Raw genomic sequence first — 16,707 nt, 5'->3', positions numbered from 1 at the left:
ATTTATAATGGATAATCCACAAACAAGCAAGTGTTGGTCCAATTAAATGTTTTACTTTTGATCCTGGTTTCTGACTTGTGTACTACTGATTTTGAAAACTGGATGGAAGTCCTCCGAGTTGTTGGGGGTTGTCTACTACAGAACAGAGATATACAATAATGTACACAGAGGAGAGATTGCTGAGATCATGTTTGTGGTACAAAACATCTAGGGTTCTACAGTGACAAACCTGACTTAGTGCGTTGAAAAATGTTCAGAGTGATCAGTGCAGCAAGTGTGAACTTTTGCTTTTAATAAATAAACTGGAAAGTCGAGTTGATTTCCAGAACATAAGACATTGTGCAACATTCGTGCATTACAAAAGGGTGCATTCGTTAAGGCTTGTCACTTGCCTGGTCAAAGCCAGTGAGGTCAGCATCACAACTCAATCAAAATTGAAAGTATATCTGCTTTTCACAGGGTTAAATTGTAAACAAAGCAGAATAAATACTTTTGAAATGCCACATATAACTTTTAAAATGCAATATTTCTGCACAAATTGTCACATTTTGTACATCATCTAGTTGTTGGACATCAAAACAGAAACGGTGGCCATTACTGTTCTTCACATTTTACTGTGTTGGTCTTGAGGTTGGCCATCAACCTCAAGATTAACTCAAATCAGTGCTTATTAGCCCAAGCCATTAAACGAATGCCCTCACTGACAAGTAATAAATACATTAAAATGCAGTTTACAAATACATAGCTCACTACAGCAGATGAGTTCTAAACCCATCAAAGGCAAATGAGGAAGCTAATGTATGGTTGGTGAAAGGTCAGCTTTGGAACGCCTGTTTTACAGGCATGACGGTATGTTAAAACCATGTAGCAAATTATCTTCAGCTGCTTGTCACATAATTACAAAATAAAATTTGGTTCCCATGGAAACAGCATGGGGACAGGTGACCACAGTTGATATCGAAGACCACCAAGGACATCTTAAGATTACAGTTACAAAGCTGATTATCTTATTAGCAACACACAATGTACATTTTTAATACTTGACTGAGTCCATTGGCACTTGATATTCGAGAGTCGAGGTCTCAGTTGATATTTTCCCTGGGTTCTTAAATTGAGAGGTCCTTGGTGAAGTCCAAATAATCGGAAGCCAAAAGCTTCATTTATACTTCCTCGCACAATGGGGTCACTTGCCAAAAAGAACAGATCTACAAGCTAAGAATGCGTCACTCATTAGCTTATTGATATTTTCTTTTAGGCAAGTGACACTACGTACTACAGAGTATAAATTAGGCTTAATCTATATTTTGTCATAGGTACAGTGTTGATTGCAGAAAATAACAGATTTTCAATCTTTTTTTTCTTTTTTTAGCTGGAAAATCTGTCATTTCTGGCTAGTAACACTGCCATGTAACAGTATAGATTAGGCTTAAGGCATAAAACAATGTACTCTGCAAAAGGTATAAAGCTAATACCATACACATTCAGTTGTTTTCTGAAAACAAATAAAACAAAAAACAAAAACATTCACAAAACACTTGCATGGATTAAATACATGACTATATGAATGTTTGAAAACTGTACAAGACATTGGATGCAGTGGTATTTATGACATGTGCACACAGCTTTCTACATGTACTGTATAATGCGGGTTACATCCTCGGGTTGCAGTGTTGAGGTAACTTCATGGTGACAGTAAAGGCTTGGCCTCGACACTCGGCCTGGTGAAAAATCCACAGACATGCATCGGACATAGATGACCTACACTTGTACCTAGGGGACTGTGTGTAATGTATATGTATGTATATAAATAATGTACCTGTATAAGCCCATAGTTTATACGATTCAAGTTTTAAAAAGTGTACAAATAAAGCATTGGTTATACAGTATATGTCTTATGATATTCAGAATGCCAAATGATCTATGCTCAGATACCGTCCATTTGCAGACAATTGGCAGCTTCATTTTCTTTACACATGGATGGCTTGTGTTGTTGCAGGTGTAGCGGGGACAGTGGCAGGGTCATGGTAGTATATGTTGCAGCTATAGCAGGGACAGTGGCAGGGTCATGGTAGTATATGTCGTAGCTGTAGCGGGGGCAGTGGCAGGGTCATGGTAGTATATGTCGTAGCTGTAGCGGGGACAGTGGCAGGGTCATGGTAGTATATGTCACAGCTGTAGCGGGGACAGTGGCAGGGTCATGGTAGTATATGTTGCAGCTATAGCGGTGGCAGGGTCATGGTAGTATATGTTGCAGCTGTAGCGGGGACAGTGGCAGGGTCATGGTTTATGTCAGTGGTTCTCAACCTGTGAGTCCGGACCCGGACAGATGTCAGAGAAAGTGTCAATTTTAGGACTTTTAAGACCTTTCTAATACCCCCAAAAAAACTAACTTTACTATAAACATTGGCCGAATTGTCAAATAATATAAGAAAGAGGCAAAAAAATAGCCGATCTACAAGCACAATACTTATCTGTGGAACCGAGTCAAACTAAATGTAATGCCTCAACTCCTACAATTCCAAGTTGCTTGTCAGGATGGCGGGTCCCCAGTTCAAATATGATTATTTGGGGGGTTGCGGCCTGAAAAGGTTGATAACTACTGGTTTATGTTGCAGATCTAGCAGGGATACTGGCAGGGTCATAGTATGTTGCAGGTGTAGCAGGGATACTGGCAGGATCATAGTATGTTGCAGGTGTAGCGGGGACAGTGGCCAGGTCATGGTAGTCGATGTTGCAGGTGTAGCAGGGATACTGGCAGGATCATGGTAGTAGATGTTGCAGCTGTGCATCATCCAGTTCGTTAACTGCAACTATGTGGTCGAGGTGCTCCAGGTAGCGCTCCTGGTCTTGCATAAAGTGTGGGATTCTGGTCCTGTGAAACACAGCCAGGTGCTGGAGCCTTTCTACATCTTCAAAGGATACCTGTCAGAGTCAGGAATCAGGTTTGAGCCATGTCCACCACAATGGTAACAATGGTAGTCATTTTGATAGAGACAAACATTTTCCCCCCAATTTTGTGCTCACAAAGATTTTGAGCTCACAAGGCGTTGTGTTGCGACGTGTTGTGAGCTTTTCGAATAGCCAAAACATAAAATAGGTAATTTAAACTGTTCCTCATTTTGCCAGTGTGGTAGAGAATGGTAGTATTGACACTAACCTTCCCCAAAGAGGTCAACATCTTGAAGTCAATGGTCTTTCGAAGCCGAAGGATCCTGAGGATTCCATCTAGGTAGACCTGGTCTTTACTGAAGCAACCTTAAGACAACAATCCATGCACATTATATGAGAATAATAAAATGAGGCAACAGGCTCACTGAATCTTTCAGTTCATTTTCTTCAAATAATTTTTAAAAGCAGCTTAATTAATGTTACCAGGAGTGTTAGTGTATTAACATTCATGTTACCTGGCTCCGAAGTGTCCGTCTGTCCCCTCTTGGCACGCAGACAATACTCCCAGCGCACGTCTGGGTCTTGGACAAAGCGGCCAATGTGACTGAATAGCTGGCTGAAGCCCATACTGGCTGCATGGTACACCGTGTAGTACAGGAGAGCTGCGCGCCACAGGTAAGGCTGTTTCCGTAGCAACACGCTGTGCAAACTGGCCAAGCCCTCTTCTGTGGGATTGGCCGGTTTGAGGCCAAACTTCTTCCGGCCCACTGCGGTGGCCCACGGCTGGAGGTTGTTGTTTACCCCGCGCAGATAGTGAGTGCCTAGGATGAGGGATGGCATTTACAATTAAGAGGATGAGCTGTACTTATAAACTAAGTGTAGCATATAAAATCACTAGTTCACACCCAGGGCCAAAATACGTTGAGACATTTCTTTTAATTTTTCCATCATGCTCCAGCTCTTTATTAAAGGTGTTTTATATTCTGTGAAGAGTGACTTGGATTTGATATGTTACCCTTAATTTAATTCAATTATCATCTTATTAGTTGAGATTAGCCGTAGTATTTTATATTTTTTGTTATGCATGTACTGTTTGTACAGTATGTATGTATTGTACCTATTTCATGTCTCAGCATCCCCTCCAGCCAGTGCTGGCGAGCTCCAGCCAGGTTTATAGTCAGAGTGGGTCGACATCTCTCCACCATCATCACAGCCTGAGAGAGCAGCTCGTCAGATAGACACACCACCACCTGGGGGCAGTATCAGTGCTTTAATTAATGAGCATCATCACAAACAGCAATCGCTTTGTTAGAGTACTACAGTTTCCTTTCAAAATGTGTCGCAGAGATAAGAGTTCTAATAGATATAATTCAAAACATGCTAAACCATGTAAAGCTGAGTTGTGCTTAAACAAGTGGAAAATTACATGTGCTTTCCTGTTGTACTTGCAGGTTTTGTGGCATTAATTTTTTTAATGCTATGCATAATATTCAAATATATTTGCCATAACTTTCTGCTCAACTATGTGTCCTCTCTCCTCAAGTGATTTACCGGTAATCTAATGTGTTTGCACGTTAGAAGACTTGCTGGTTATTGTGCATTTTATAAAAAAAATAAGGAAAACATTGTTTTGCTACTGACAAGCCAATAGACCCCTTAACAGACAACGTCACACTGATAAGAACCAGTATGCGTGCAACCAGTATGTGCGCAATGAAACCCATTCTGTCAGGTCTCGCTAGGACGCGCCTCACTAGCCAACACACAAGAGGGGGTTGGGATGTACTGAAACCAGCGCACCCCGAAACAACAGGTTGGGAATTGATTGCGTGAAACAATCACCTGTGCGTCCAGTCTCAATGTTAGTAAACAAATAATTGGTCTATACTCCATTACAAATATATCAACACAGTGGTGGAAAAAGTACATTTAGATTTAATCTAAATGTACAAAGTAACTAGTAACTAAAATAATTGTAGTGGAGTAAAAGTACAATATTTGCCACTGAGATGTAGTGGAGTAGAATTAAAAGTATAGACAATTGGAAATACTCCAGAAAAGTAATAGTACCTCAAAATTGTACTTAAGTACATGTACTTGAGTAAATGTACTTAGTTACTTTACACCACTGAACACTCATGAACACACTCACCTCTCCCACACAGTTCTCCTTCTGCAGGTACTTGCGTGCAGCGGCCCACACTCGGCTTTTAGGTAGTACACTGCCTCCAGTCACTTCCTCAAAGTTCTCATAGTTGCCAAACTTCCTCAGTACACATTCCATGATTCCAACTGCCTAGAATATGGGGCACAAGCAGATGTGAGTTACTGGGTCACAACTAGGCATAATGATGAGATTTGAGCAGGCAAATTCTCTGAAATGGAGGATATGTTTTAATGAATGATGAATACTGAAGCTTTTTTATTTTCAATGTACATTTGCAAAGTGTAAGGGAAAAGTTTCTATTCTGTAATTGAGTCCATTCGGAGACCATTTTCATTCGATATTATCTCTATATTGTCTGTTATACAGAAATCTAAATGAATCAAATAACATAAATAATGCATATACTGTAGTAGTTGCTACTCTGTTTAATTGTGCAGTTAAGTAAGATTAGAGAATTGCTGAATATATCAAGTATGGCTGTTGGATGTTTGGCCGATGAATCTCATATTTTTGTGTATAGGGCATAGCAGTGGTGGCCATTTTGTCGAAAATAATATTAAATATAATTAAATATAGTACATAATATAGTTAAATATTCAAATATTATTTTGACACAGAATAAAAAAATAATTATGGTCATGATTCACCAGGAGCCTGGGGGGCTTGGTTCCAGGCTTAAAATAATTTATATAAATATTTTTTGAAATCTCTATTCGGTTGTTAAGACGTGACGTTGCACCCCGCTAGAATAACTTCCGGGTCCAAGTGTGTATTTTCCCAATATGCGCAGTGCTGTGTCCCTCGCTGTTTTAACAGATCTGAGACTAAAATAACGACTAAAGTGTCATTCTACCGCTTTCCTGGCAACGACAAAAAGAAGAGGAAATCGTTTTTTTATATACATATATATATATATAAATATATATATATAAATAAATATAAAAAATATATATTATAATGTTAATAATAATAATAATAATAATAAATAAATACAAATATAAATATATATATTAGCCTACTTTTTACTGTCTATGATATTAGCATTAAGACCCTTATTAACCCTCAATGGTTCATTTCTGAAAAAGGAGGTTATTGTAAAAAGATTTACGGGTTCCAACATGTTTGTTTACAATGAAGAGTGGACGGCGCTGGTGCCTTTTGGACCCAGACGTGACGTCGGACTACAAAATGACGTCAGTCTTAAGAACCGAATGGGGAAAATGAATGGGTTTTCAATGTGTGGCACCACAAAATGCTATGCCCTATAACAGTAGTCCCGTATTTGGCAGATTTGAACCAGAAACACATATGATGGTGACATGATGTGTTTCCAATCAAATAAAGCTGGACATTTTTTACCGGAAGAGGGAATAGATATAGAGATTATGCACAGAGCTTATTGCTCAGCACCAGCTGAGATCTTCAAAGCAGAACATTGTTTTCATACCTGTTCAAGGAAGAGACCTGAACCCTCCTTGTATTTCTCGAGCACACTTGTGGGCTCGGGTTGCGAATACTCAAACTGAGGTTCATACTTGTAGTCTGACTGGAAGAATGTCTCCTTCTCCTGCGCCAGGTTCAGGGGCCTTAGTGTAGGGATGCAACAGTTAATCGAACTAATCGATTTAATCAATTAGAAAAAATAATTGATAATTGATTTTAATTAAAACAATCTATTTCAGGGGAACATTTTAAATGTTGCTTTTCCCCTCAACATTTTTTAGAAATAGTGATAATCAATTGAGTCAATTATGAAAAAAGTATATATCCTATGTAGGCCTATATATATAGATTACATTTTTTCAATAGATAAATATTTAATATATATAATTAAACCAAAAAAACTGACTTCTCGTTATTAGATTAAGGGAGAAAGCAATTGGCAGAATAATCGCTAAGAAAATAATCTATAGTTGCAGCCCTACCTTAGTGCCACCAGTAGACAGGGCCTGCTGGAGGGTGATGGCAGCGGGGTGGATCCTACTCCCTTGGCGATGTGTGGCAGGGAAGTGGCAGGTCGCATTAGCCCTCTGTTAGCCCGGAGACCCAGGGAGTAGTTAACTGAGCAGGTGCTCTCACTGCGGCGCATCCAGCGGCCAGGGGCCCCAGGAGGACCTCCAGGGCCCAGGCTGGGACTGGTTAGACTGCGGGCCGGTGGCGAGGGGGCCGCAGCACCAGCGCTACGCCAGGGCGGCTGGAGGACACGACTGTCCGCCATCTGCTCCTGGGATCCTCGAAGGTACCGAGGAGTCACCTCGAGGCTGAGGGGCCGACGGAGGGGCGGTCTGGGGGTAGCCACACTCTTTGATGCCCTCTTTTCCACCACCTGGGCCCGGTCCGGTTTGGGCTCCGTCTGGTCCGGTGGGAGTCCGTTGTGGGGTGTCTTCTCCTTCTTGGTGCCGCTTTTGACTTTGGCCCGAGGTTTGGAGGTCGTGCTGCTTCTGGTGGTGGTTTCAGGTGGACCTGCTTCACGTTCTTCTGCCTCCAATACGCCCTTCCTGCTGCTTCTCCCAACATCTTCACACTCAACCTGATCCATACAGCCCTCGCCTGAGTCCAATACCATCACCACCGAAACACCACCACCACCGCCACCACCCACCACCACCACCACCAGACCACCCTGTCTCCACACCCGACACTGTGGATAGACAAGATGTATTGTTGTTGTGGTTATGCTTGTGTGTGTGTGTGTGTGTGTGTGTGTGTGTGTGTGTGTGTGTGTGTGTGTGTGTGTGTGTGTGTGTGTGTGTGTGTGTGTGTGTGTGTGTGTGTGTGTGTGTGTGTGTGTGTGTGTGTGTGTGTGTGTGTGTGTGTGTGTGTGTGCGCGTGCGTGTGCGTGTGTGTCTGCAGTGTTTCCATTCATTGTCACTGCTTAATAACATTAGAATAGAGGTTGTGGTTACGCCCTTAATTATTGAAGCCTTAACCAGTGTGCTCAACTGTCCATAACTTATGGCACGCCTGTTAAGGGGTTTCAATAACTCATAGGCTATTCACAAACACTCTAACAGGACATAAACTTGGACCCATTTAGAATGAAAAGGTCTAAACCAACATAAAACTATCCATGCTAGCCACAAAATATTGTGATGGTAGCTGACTGATACAGGAAAGGTGGGCACTAGGGACATCTGGGCACCTTGATGTAAAATTGGCTATTTTGTCCAAAATGTTAAAGAAAAATATATATTTGAAAAATGGTCTTAAGTATAATGTAAAGTATGATGTGAACATGCATGGTGCATCATTATCAGACTTAATTTTATCCTTCAACTTCTTGTTATGTCCAAAAATGTCATACAGGTTTTGTAGCAATTTGTAGCAATTATAGAAATATTAGACCTTAATTGTCGAATGTTTAAGCATGTTCTAATCATGTATGCTTTACTCTACTTAAAAACATTTGTCAAATGTTTTATTTTGGAAAGAATAGCCAATTTAACAGAGGTGCCCACTCTTCTTTGATGCCCACCTTTCATGTTACTCTTATAATATAATAATAACTTATAATCAAAACAACACATTTTTCCTATTTTATTATCAACCCATTCCATGCACACAATAGCATGACATCTTTTCATGCTATTCATTCAAGTCACTTTATAATGACTCGTTGTAGTTGGGGGGGGGGATCCATAAGTTAAACCCATCCTCATGGAAATGAATCATGTTCTTTGGATTCTTATTCAAATAGTTCTTACCTTGCAGCGTCAGATCTGTCCGTTCAAGCTCGTCTTTGATTCATTACGACCGTTAGCCGGTGTTGTAACGTGTTGAATAATAACGGTTACTGGTCTGGTTGTGGTGGTTGAGGTTCTGAATGGACCGGATGGCTCGGCCCGGTAAGGAAGCAGGGATTGTGTTGGAAGAAATGACGCGCTGGCAAAGATCAGCGTGCCGTGGTGACGCTGTGGTGCGTCATTACGCATTATTATGACCCCCCCATCCAGGCCCAGCATCAGAAATCACAGCCCAGCCAGCGCCCGTTATATTGTCCTAGTTCTGGTACAGAGCGATAGTGAGTTCTAACGCTCTGCCAGTCGCGCTGCTCTGCTCATAGACCGAAAATCCGCTATTCACCGGCGAAACAAAGGCACATTTGTGTTGTTGAAAGTCTATTCTCCACGGTGGGAAGCCTCTCAGGACTCCACCTTCTCTGAATAATACACTTTTTGGGCAGAAAATAAAATATGTTCGTCAGGCGGAAAGTATTGTATTTATTCCACTGCGCCCTCTACAGATCTGGTCAATGGTCATTTATATTGACCAGATCTGTAGAGGGCGCCGTAGTGGAATTTCCGAATAAAGGCGCTCTTTAAAGTAAACTGCTATTTTACATTCCATAATTCCACTTATTACACATGATAGTAGCAGCAGACCACCTCAGGATTTCTCAGAAAATATTAGGATATTTGATGTGTCTATTGAAATGTCATAATTTATAGATCATTCATCAAGGTTCAGATTATAATTAAAAGGAAATTTCCCATTGATACATTTCTCTTCAAAATTATAACACATAATTAAAAATTAAAGCCTCATGAATTGTATATGACTGAGTCCATTGTCTTTTCCCATTGTTCTTCTGTGAAAGATTAGAGCCAGGAACAAACTTGAAGAAAAAAAAACTCATCCTTGGTTTTGATCCAAGAAATAACCTTTTGTTAAGGCGCTGGCATATCTCCTGCACCACAGAGGTATGGGAGATATTGTGACAAACTAAATTCTTAACCTCATAGGATTTATATGCAGAGTGGACATGTTGCAAACAGTGCCTTTGCAAAGTTGAAGAAAAAAAACCTGCAACATTGTTGAAAACTTGTCAGGTGGAAATGGACAGGGCTTATTTGGGGAAAATATTTTTTAAAGTGTCAAAGTGTCCTTGAGCAAGACACTGAATCACTAATTGCTCCCGATGAACAGGCTGGTGCCTTGCATGGTTTCCTCCGCCATTGGTGTGTGAAATAATACTGTGAATGTGTGTGTGAATGGGTGAATGTAATGCACAATCATTGTAAAGCGCCTTGGAAAAAGGCGCCATATGAATGCACCATTTACTTACTGTGAATTTGTTCGAAATAGTGGATTCAAACTGGGGATTTGTGTTATAAAAAGCTGACATACTGTATCTCTCATGCTATAGAAGCATGGGAGATCTTAAGGATATTTTAATACTTAATCTGATAGCTTTTACATAATATTTCACCTGGTAGGATTTGGGTAACACAAAATGTCAAAGTGGTGGCTTTGAACCTTAGTGATGAGTGATGACAGGTCTTTGACATAACATCCCTTACTGTGAACTGGAAGAGATTTGTTCATAGAAGCCAATAGATTGTTTTCCAGATTATACTTACTTAAAACATGACTTATTCTCAGTTATTTTTGGTGATTGATACCATCACACGACAAAGTATGTATTAGGCATGGAAGAAATCAGCAATACAAATAACTTTGTCACCTTTCTCTGAGAATTTATCCAAGCAGGTACACAAAGTGTGGAATGAACCAATGAAATTTGAACTTACATTATCTTTCATTCTAAATATTCTGGTCCCTGAGCCTGACCTCTACACTATACTTTATGGAAACTTAAAATACACTCAGAGCTTCAAATGAATGAATCATTGCTAAGTTGGTATTTCTCACTTCCTCATCTATTTCCAGTTGGCCATGAGGACAGCTGTTCCAAGAGCAAACTTTTCACAAAATAAGATGTTTTTAGGAAACACACAGACTGAGAATATAGATCTTGCTGAAGTGTCTTCCCTTTCAATTTGCAACATACTCCCATTATGTTGCAGATTGCAGGGGAAGACTGTCAACTTTCAAGAACATTCATGTCTAAGAAAGATAATTCTTATGTTGAGAAGAATTGAGAAAGTGAAAATGCCAAAGATAAAACCACAGATAACTATGTAAATACTGTATATAATATAGCATAACATAAGTTTAGTCGATAAGCACATTTATTTGTATAGTCTTACACACACACACACACACACAGACTAATTATATAATCTCTTATATGAGCTGAGAAAGGCATTCTGGGTTTTTGGTTTCTGGCACAAACCATGTTTCCTCCACTTCTGTGGATTAACCACTTAAACCCCTGCAGTTAGAGAACTGGACTTTTACAGCACTTTGACCACTTTTTCCATCTATTCCAAATCTCTTGCCAAATATTGCCGATATACAAGCTAGCTCACAATGCGTAGCTTGTAGATCGGCTATTTTTGGCTAATGTTGCCCCCCAGAATGGACGCTGGGGTTCAAGTGGTTAAAGTAGTTGGAGTAGTTTAGCCTTATTTGTAATGTGTAGAAGCGAAAAGGTGCAACTGCATTCATAAGTCAACGTTGCCACCCAGAGGCTGACTTCAACAACTTTCAGTGTGACCCATATTAACATCACTTGATGTCCTGTAGGACTCAATGTTCAATGCAGGGTTTAGTGATCGATAGGGATTGACGTTTGTGTGAGGAATTTGTGTAATGATCATATGGCATCGATGGATAACTACCGGTAACCAACTTTGCAATTACAAAACATTTATCTTCCATGTACAAAACGTGATTGGATACAATTATGCATCAAAGTAATCTAAATACTGTATAATTCAACAGCATAACAGATACATTTTCCCCCAAAGCTGTTTTGTTGGAAAATTAAGATGATCAAATTGCATGTTGGAATTGATAAAATGTTCCATGTTAAAAAAAGGGTAGATATTTTGAGAAAGAACACCATCGGGATGAGTTGTCATTTTTATTGGTTAGGTCATCCAGCTACCTTACCTTCAAATAGTTAAAATTCTTTTTAAATATAATCTTCAAAGAAGAAAGAATAACTCAAGGCAAACCTCTGCAGAAAACCCAAAGAATATCCTTTAACTAGCAAAAAAAAATACATAAACTGGGTTCCTCCTCATAGCATCTACTCATACAACATTAAACAAATAAATCGCAAATTGACACGCTACACATAACTTAAATTAGTATAGAAAGCATTGATACAACATGGACCTGAACAAACAATCATTGATCATTATCCACTCATTGAGCACTCATCAACCTCGCCGATTCTTTCGTGTCGCTTCATCTCTCTGCGGTTTGCCACAGTTTCTCCAAGGGGTGAGTGAGGACTGCGATTGGATGAGGGTGGGTGTAGGTGTGGCCACTGGACAGCCATGTGACTCCGGAGGTAAGGCCAATCACGATCGTAGGATTTATAAACCAAAGGTGTTCTCCCCGCTGTACGCCACGTATAAAAAGCCGTCCTCGTCCTTTTCTTTCTCGTACAGCTGTCCCATCGTGATGCTGCAAACAGCAGTGACGCACGGTTATGGCAATACTGCACAAATACTGATTCACATCACATGTAACTTTTAAATAAGAAAACCGGGTAGTCCTTTATTTTACAGTCCATTACTGGCCACGTATTTATCAAGAAGTAAGCAAATATAATTACTACAAAGTAACCATAAGAAACTGATAGTACTGCAAGTACTACATAATAGATAGTAAGTACTACATCATTTCCTAGTAAGTAGATAGACACTTCAGAAAGGGATGGCCTTCAGAGCAGCCCGTCTTTCTAAAAATGGAATGAAAATGGTGTTTGTGACACAGCACAGACACACAAGCAGTCAACAAGGAAATAATGGTAAGTCTGTTGCAACACGAAGCCTATTGAGGCTCCTGCACATTATTTTATGTAGTCAATGTTTGCCTTGTGAGTGAATATTACCACTGCATGCTCTCCTGGATTTCAGATGGTCAAACATGCTGGTTTCATTTACATTATTCACATAAACACTATTCACATAAACACTATATACCCAGCCATTACATTTCTGTATGGAATGGAAACCATAAGAGTATGTGCCAGTGTTCTATAAATTAACCACATGAACCCTAGCGTCCCTAGTCTGGGGCAATCATTCAACGAAAATAGCCGAACTGCAAGCTCACAACCCCTGGGGGACTCTGGTCAGCGAAGTATATAGGTTTTAAGTGCTTAAGATGGATTGGCTGCGTCATCATTACATAGATAGTGTATTAATTAAACTTTTAAAGTGTAAAAATAAGTAAGAGTTAAATTAACACTCAGGATGTTACTGTCTTGTAGGCAGCTAAATCCAGAGGCACTGTTTTGGCAGTGTTTGGTCACTGCCACGCCGACTCATTTTATTAATACCGCTATGTTTTTACTGATGGTTAGAATGCTGGATTATTGGTAACATACCAAATATGTACATAATATGTATTTACCAGGCATGACTTTCATCTATAACAGGATCAGCAATATGACTCCCTCCTAAGTCCTGACCAAATCGAACCAACAACTTTAGTAGTGATAAAATTATTTATACACTCAGTCACATGATCAACCTTCATTCAATCCAATCTAATATGGTGAACTTAAGTTCCACCCTGAATTTAAAAACAACTCTATGGGGATAAGTAATGTAGGTAAATGTAAACACTTCAGTTGGACTTGAGTGACCCCATCAGCCTCAGGCTGAACTTTTAATCTAAAGGACCCAGGTCACCCCACCTGAACCCATTCTGTGAGAGAACAGCAGATCACAAGCCACCAATGAGAGTTATGATTACGGTTACCAGACGTTGGCCGGGATTGTCTCGGTTTCAAACTGGATATCCAGAGTACCGACAAACATCAACACAAAAATGTCCCGGTTTTCAACATTCACTACCAAATTTCAAATTAGTAACACTTGTTTTGAGTGCTTTACATAGATGTTTATCATGTTCCGTTTAGTTGAAAGCTGCAGTCACTGGGTATGCCAAGTGATAAAATAATTGTCAACCATCCTGATGAAAACACTAAGTGAAAATAAAAACTAAAGAAATTGTCTAAGTAGCAAACAAAGCCGATCAACAAGCTCAAAACGCATGGCGCATTGTGAGCTTGTCGATCGGCAATTTTCTCCATTTTCAGATTTAAGTGATTAAGCTTCCCGGTTTGGGTTTTTAAAATATAGTCAGCCAGCTATGATCAATTCACTGCATGTCAATGTCAAATCATGCATGTCTAGGACTGATTTACATTTTACGTTGTAATTGAACTTGTGTCATGGTTACGTGTATTGATCTGCTTGGTAGTACATGCAAATGGATCTGACAATAAAAGTTGTTTCTGATTGTGAAATCATTTCTAATTAAAGGAAAAATGGATGGATGCTTTGCAGTGTAGATCTGTTCAAATCAGTGAATGGAAGCAGAAAGAGATATGCAGCAAATGTACAGTAAATCTCTTGCTGCAGTTTGCACACATGACAAGTTACCTACGAACCTGGCGGGACAACAGGCATCTTTTTGTAACCTCCCACGCCTAATACTGACCTGGACTGAGGCACCGTCTTGTCAACGAACAAGAAGATGGCCTTCTCGGAGGGCAGTTGGATGCGTTTCCTGATGATCCACATGAACTGGGCCACTGTGATGTCCGAGGGAACCAGGTACTTCCTCTTGTCAATGTCCACTATCTGTGACCCAGACACCTTCTCCACAATAACCTACACATAACACATACAGTAAACTCAACAATAACCCAACACATACTGTACATACAGTACATTCATAACACAAACTCAACGCATAACACATACTGTAAAAGTATTATTTTGAACACAAATTCAGGTATATGTTCTCAACCTCGACTGTCACACACGTGAAAGAGCAGGAAAATAGTTTCACTCACCGGAACCCTATCAGGGTACTTGTTGCGAATTTTGGCTGATTCTATGCACCGATGTTCTGATGACATTAATGAAAAAAAGAAGAAAAAAAGAACAATGTTAACAATATTGATGACATCAATTATTTTGAGGGGTTCCATGATAACACAATACAATATAATACTTACTACTTACAATACCACTTTATTAGTGCATGCAGGCAATTCAATTTAGGGCAGGGGTCTTCAACAGGGGGTCCGGGACCCCTAGGGGGTCCTCAGAATTACTACAGTTGGGCCGCCAACTGTAGTAATGGTAATTGGTAATGGTAATTACTATTTTTTTTAATTAACCACTTGAACCCTAGCATCCTTATTCTGAGGAGAACTTTAGCCAAAAATAGCAGATCTACAAGCTCACAACGCCTTGCAGATCGACTATTTTTGGCAAAGAGATTTGGTGGGGACTGGGAGGGGGAAAAGTGTTGACGGTTTAAGTGGTTAAACGTCTGAAGATACACATTAACATGAACCCAACATGATAGTGCTGTCAAACAAGTCTATGAAGCCATCTATGAAATCTATGAAAAAGTTTAATCTGCAACACAATTCTATACATTAAGGGGTCCTTGGGCTGAAAAACTTTTTTTTTTTTTTAACAGTTTAATTGTGATAGATTATTCTTCCTCTCTTTGATATGAGAGGGAACTACAGTGACACTGCATGGGAACAAGTTTGGACGAGAGGTCACGTGACACTGACTGCACCTGCCAATCAGCATTTGTAAACAGCAGTGGTACACAAGGATTTCTTTGTTTGTTTCATTTTGGGCTGAGGTTTCTAAAATGTGTGAAAAGAATCTTAAAGTTAGGGTCTTATAAAACATCCTACAGGCCTAAAATTACACCTGTCATGCACAGCCTAAAAAAATACTTTTTAACACTGGTCTGGGAACTATATATGCTGGTCTATTGTGTCAAAAAAATAATCACCTCTGAAAACTTACCTCTACACCAAGTGCATTTCCTAACTGTAGGATGTGATTGTACTCAATCTAATGTTGTTAATCAAATTTTTTTTTTTTTAATTTTGCTTAGTTGTCTGTTGTTTTTAACCTTCCTCTGTGCAGCACTTTGGAACTTTGTTTTGAAAGGTGGTATACAAATACAATTCATTATATCATTATCAAGTTTGTTGATTTGATTTTAGGGCGATTGACTGCAACAAAGCATACGGTATTAAAGCTGTTTATAGTGATCGTCAGATTATATGACATTAGATGACAATAAATAATAACTATAACTAATGTTTCTGTAGCAGTCACTAAACAAAGGGCTCAAGGATAGGCCATCCTTTAGTCCAAGGTCTGAAATATGTCTTAGTGCCTTGTTTATAACAGTGATCCGTACAAAATACAGACAATCCGAGCGATCTAACTTCACTAATAGCTTACAAACGGATCCTTTTATTATTACGAAATAATAATAATAATAATAATAACAACAATAATCTCCTTTACCCAGGGAATGATCCTCTTTGAACATCCATTTCATGTTTGCTGATGATCCCGGATCTCTTTTTGCTCGAAGCCGTAGGAAATGGACGAGATCAACCAAATCTATTTGGTGATTAAGTTAGACAAAGAAGAGTGTAAAAGAGTGTAAACGTTAGATTTAAACCTTAAACTAGTCGTCAACAATCTAGCAAAACAAGCCTTGGCCTAAGTACTGCCCAAACGATGACGTCAGTGTCAGTGTTGCCAGATTGGGTGAGAGAAATAAGCAACCGGGGTCTATAGGAAAACAAGCCCAAAAGAAGCAACTTTTAGGCCACATGAGCACTTAAGCATCGGCTATTTGAAAATAGCCAATCTACAAGCCCACAAGCTTGTTATTTATCTTGTGTGCGGGGGTCCCTATGGCATAAAATATGTTCAGATGTGGGAGGG

The 16,707-nt window shown here is 39.7% G+C and overlaps 2 protein-coding genes across 3 annotated transcripts; both read right to left on the bottom strand.

The window, feature by feature from the left end:
- Nucleotides 1-176: 176 nt before the first annotated feature.
- Nucleotides 177-8,996, bottom strand: kiaa0895l. Of its 2 annotated transcripts, XR_013933086.1 has the most exons (9): nt 8,761-8,996; nt 6,982-7,697; nt 6,504-6,642; nt 5,042-5,185; nt 4,007-4,139; nt 3,405-3,710; nt 3,158-3,255; nt 2,319-2,922; nt 177-2,216 (listed from the first exon to the last, which is right to left on the bottom strand). XR_013933086.1 is itself a non-coding variant. In XM_080427080.1 (8 exons), exons 2-8 carry the CDS (start codon nt 7,620-7,622, stop codon nt 2,761-2,763), a joined length of 1,623 nt encoding a protein of 540 aa, XP_080283206.1. In that variant the 5' UTR covers nt 7,623-7,697; nt 8,761-8,996; the 3' UTR covers nt 177-2,760. The 2 variants fall into 2 exon arrangements, 1 of the variants encoding a protein (XP_080283206.1); XM_080427080.1 differs by having other exon boundaries at nt 177-2,922.
- Nucleotides 8,997-11,812: 2,816 nt separating this feature from the next.
- LOC308092609 (gamma-aminobutyric acid receptor-associated protein-like 2) lies at nt 11,813-16,503 on the bottom strand. Its single transcript, XM_080438619.1, has 4 exons — nt 16,279-16,503; nt 14,784-14,839; nt 14,426-14,598; nt 11,813-12,376 (listed from the first exon to the last, which is right to left on the bottom strand). Exons 1-4 carry the CDS (start codon nt 16,310-16,312, stop codon nt 12,286-12,288), a joined length of 354 nt encoding a protein of 117 aa, XP_080294745.1. The 5' UTR covers nt 16,313-16,503; the 3' UTR covers nt 11,813-12,285.
- Nucleotides 16,504-16,707: the final 204 nt, after the last annotated feature.

The sequence above is a fragment of the Gymnoscopelus braueri genome (assembly GCF_963280865.1).
Source record: "Gymnoscopelus braueri genome assembly, chromosome: 1".
Taxonomy (NCBI): domain Eukaryota; kingdom Metazoa; phylum Chordata; class Actinopteri; order Myctophiformes; family Myctophidae; genus Gymnoscopelus; species Gymnoscopelus braueri.
The sequence above is the reverse complement of the archived record's forward strand: the minus strand, read 5'-3'. Positions and strand labels throughout refer to the sequence as shown.